Source organism: Myotis brandtii, unplaced genomic scaffold (assembly GCF_000412655.1).
Source record: "Myotis brandtii unplaced genomic scaffold, ASM41265v1 scaffold1112, whole genome shotgun sequence".
Taxonomy (NCBI): Eukaryota; Metazoa; Chordata; class Mammalia; order Chiroptera; family Vespertilionidae; genus Myotis; species Myotis brandtii.
The window spans coordinates 643040-647030 of record NW_005353800.1 but is presented as its reverse complement, the minus strand read 5'-3'; the positions used below and the strand labels follow the sequence as shown (position 1 = coordinate 647030).

General features: G+C 51.9%; 1 protein-coding gene across 1 annotated transcript in view; it reads left to right on the top strand.

Moving 5' to 3' along the window:
* Positions 1-3991, top strand: part of LOC102240170 — a 63024-nt gene that overhangs the window by 3969 nt on the left and 55064 nt on the right. The window contains exons 2-3 of the mRNA XM_014545219.1: positions 2795-2903; positions 3497-3747. Of these exons, the coding sequence (XP_014400705.1) occupies positions 2795-2903; positions 3497-3747 (360 nt within the window). The remainder of the gene's footprint in view (positions 1-2794; positions 2904-3496; positions 3748-3991) is intronic.

Below are 3991 nucleotides of genomic sequence, written 5' to 3'. Positions count from 1 at the left end.
GCTCTATCCACTGAGCCAAACCATCTAGGGCTGTGTGCTCTTTAGTTCCCTCCTCTTAGAGAGCAAAACCCGGGCTCCAGGCTCAATGGGATTTGGACGCCACCAGCTGGAAGCGCTGTGTGGACTCGCCATGTGGCCAGAGCTGCCAGAAAAGGCTGATGATGCCTCAGGGTCCAATATCAGTTGCTGAACAGAGATGAGAGTATTTACCATGAAGTTCAAAAGGGGAATAAGTGAGGGAATATATAAAAGTTGCACCGCAGAGTGTCTGAAACTCAGTGGGAGTAGAACAACTTCGATCTCTTTCTGAAACACACAGTGCAAAGATGAACAAATACAATTTACTACCGTTGTTTACAATGGATAAGCTATAAACCAGCCAATAATAGGGACTTGGTTAACTAGATGATGTCCACTCATATCATGGAGCACAGTGGCAGCCACTGACCATCACACCATTGATTAACATGAAAAGTATTCACAGCTCGTTAAGGAAAAGAGCAAAATCACTGAATCCTCCAACCGCATTGATGAAGGGAGAGACACCAAATTTCAATAGTGGATTCCCTTTGCCCTTCTTTCTTGGCTTCTGATTTCTCTCTCCCTCCCTGGCCTCCCACTGCAGTTCCTGATACTCCTGTGTCTGATTCAAGGAGTTGTTAAAAGGCAGCTTCTGGGAAACTCCTCCGATGAGGTGGACAGCCAGTTGGACCACCTGTACAAACCACAGCCCATAAAGCAGATGATCAGTGCTGGGAAGGAGATGGTTGGTGAGGAGATGGAGGACAGTGTTCTGAGCACGAACCGTAAACTCTTTGTCACCAACCTGAGATATGGCAAAGCTCATTTGCAGCAGGTAAGGCCCTCTGTGGGGGCTCCCTCTCCCTTCTGGGCTTCTGCTTGGGGTGGAGGTGACAGGGCTATGCATCCCAAAGAAAAAACTACCCCAAAAGATGCAAAATTATGCTCCCTGCTTCCTGCTGGCTGGGAGTCAGGATGTCTGAGCTCAAATCTCGGGTCTGTTCCTGATCCACTCAGGGTCTATGAACAGGTCACTTAGCTGGCTGGGAGTTAGGATATCAAAGAACAAATCTCAGGTCTGTTCCTCATCCACTCAGGGTCTTCGAACAGGTCATTTCCTCTCTGCCCTCAGTTTCCCCATGTGCAGAAAGGGGGGATGTTTGGAGGACCTCTGAGACTCTGGCCACCTCTATGCCTTTAGGATCCTTTGCCTCTAAGATCCACCCTAAAGGCAGCTCCTGATGCCCTGTGTGCTGTCAGAGAAAGGGTGGGCCAACACTGAACCAAGAGAGGTCGCCTAAGGCCCCAGAGAGCCCTCAGGCAAGAGATGCTCAAGGTCTGTGGCCCATGTAAGAGCTCAAGAACATGTTATGTAAGGTCTGGGCACATCCTTACCCCTCCCCTCTTTCCCCTCTTGCCAAAACACAGCTAGTAAGAGGCAGAAGCAGATTCAATGCCCAGTGCTCCCTGCTCTTTCTGCTGAACCACAGCACCTCCAGGGCTCACAGCCTCTGTGACTGGGTGATGGGCAGCCTGGATGGAAGAGAATGAGGGGAGGAGAAGGTTTGGGAGGGAAATTGAGGATTTGCTGCTCAGGTGGGGTGTTGAGTTGACCAGTTAGACATCCAGGTGGACCTGTTGAGTAGCAGTTGGATGTGTGAGTTTAGTGTTTCAGGCTGAGGTGGGGCTGGAGATAGAAGTTTCGGGGAAACGTAGGGTCACATAATTATAACTGGGGCGCCCTTAACCAAAGTCATGGGCGGGAGATGAAGGAGGACGTGAATTCAGGAGAAACTTCCAGGGTGACCATTGGTGTTGGATATTGGCATGGAACAGGGGCAAAGGTAAGCTGAACCCTGGTCTCAGAATGGGCCGTCTCAGGTGAGGGAGGCTGAAGGTTTGTCATTCCCTGAAATCAGGAACAGAGAGGAAGAAAACTGAAAAATTATCGAACATGAAACTGTGGTGTGCTGGGCGGGGACATTGAGGATCAGGTGGGGGTGTGCAAAGGGAAGGAGGAAAGGGGACCAGGAAGGGTCGGGGCAGAGAAGACCCCGTGCAGCCACTGCCAGCTGAGTGTCCCTGGGCAAGTCCCTCTGCCTCTCTGATCCTTGGTTTCCCCAGCTGAGCAGGGGTGCTGCTTCCTTCCCCTGGGCTTGGGCAGGTGGCTGTTATGGGGGAAAATGTGCCAGCAGAGCCTGCTGTGTGACTGTGTCAGGCCCAACCTTGCCCCTGTCCCTGCAGGAAACAGGCAGCCGCTCTAGGACACGTTGCAATCTCAGGTCCTTCATGAGGCTTCCCCTGGGTCTCAGGTCAGCGGCTCAAACAGGATCAAACTCCCATGTCTGATGTTGCCTGGTGCCCAGCCTCAGGAAGGGGTTGATACACCGCTGTGGTGTCAACACCCTCCACATGCACAGTACACCTGCATGTGCATGTCTGCATCCAAGTGTGTGTGTAGGCAACACACACATTATGTATGCACAGAACAAGGCCTTCCCGGCTTCAACTTCCACACAGGGCAACCTCTAGAAGCTACAGCAGGCTGAGGTGTTCAAGGGACCAAGAGTTCCCCCCAGCCCCCGCCACGCCACACACACAGACACACACAGACACACACACACACACACACACACACACACACACACGCACCAGGTGATGAACATACTACATGCTAAGTAATCATGGACTCCACAGGCCTAGCTACAGCTCCCAGCCAGGGCCTCTGCAGCTCCCTGAAATCTGTCTCACCTTCCTGGCTGTTTCATTGCAGTTTCGTGCAGAGCCCAAGCCTGGAGACCTGATTGAGATTTCCCGCATTGGCTCCTCACACTGGGCCCTCTATGTGGGCGATGGTGATGTGATCCACCTGGCTCCCCCAGGTAAGGGGGGTTGAAAGTGTAACTCACCAAAGATTTGTTAACACGATGAGAACAATTCAACGCCAAATGCCACCCTGGGAACCCTGCATTGGTTTCTCCCTGACCTGTGCTTGAGTTCACCCTACATCCGGTCCCTTAGAGGCAGCTTAATGGTCCCACAAGTCCTGACACAGTAGGGAAAGAGGTCCGAGGGGCCAGGTGAAGCCGGACTGGGGCCGCATTCGGGGCTCTCCCGCTCCGGCCCTTTAACTGGGTGCGCAGACAGATTTCACTAAACCAGCCACATGTCTAGGTGTCCACAGTCTCATAAAGGAGAAGGATCAATGACGGTGGATGGCCAACTAGACGATGTCCATTCATATCATGGAGCACAATAGCAGCCACTGACCATCAGAATAGTCATTAGCTTGAAAAAGTATTCACAGCTCATTAAGTAAAAAGAGTAAAATCCGTGAATCCTCTAATCACATTGGTGAAGGGACAGACACCAAGGCTCAGTAGTGTAAACCCTGGCCCTTCTAGCCTGTCTCGTGTCTTCTCTCTCCCTCCCTGGCCTCCCCTGCAGTTCCTGATACTCGTGTGTCTGATTCCAGGGGAGAACTCTGAGGCTGGATCTCCCACCGCTTTAGGGGTGGTGAAAAAGGAGCTCCTTGTGGAAGTGCTGGAGTACTGCTCATATAAGGTCAACAACTATTTGGACCACCTGTACAAACCACGGCCCATAAAGGAGATCATCAAGTTTGTGAACGGGTTGGTTGGTAAGAAGATGGGGCAGCCGGATAAGAAAATGAACTGTGAGCACTTTGTCACGGATCTGAGATATGGCAATGCCCTCAGCGGGCAGGTAAGGCCCTCTGTGGGAGGCTCCCTCTCCCTTCTGGGGATCTCCTTGGGGTGGAGGTGACAGGACTGTGCATCCAGAAGAAAAACTTTCCAGGAATGAGGCAAAATTATGCTCCCTGCTTCCTGCTGGCTGGGAGTTAGGATGTCTGAGATCAAATCTCAGAACTATTCCTGATCCATTCAGGGTCTTTGAACAGGTCACTTCCTCTCTGGCCTCAGTTTCCCCATGTGCAGAAGGAGGGGAT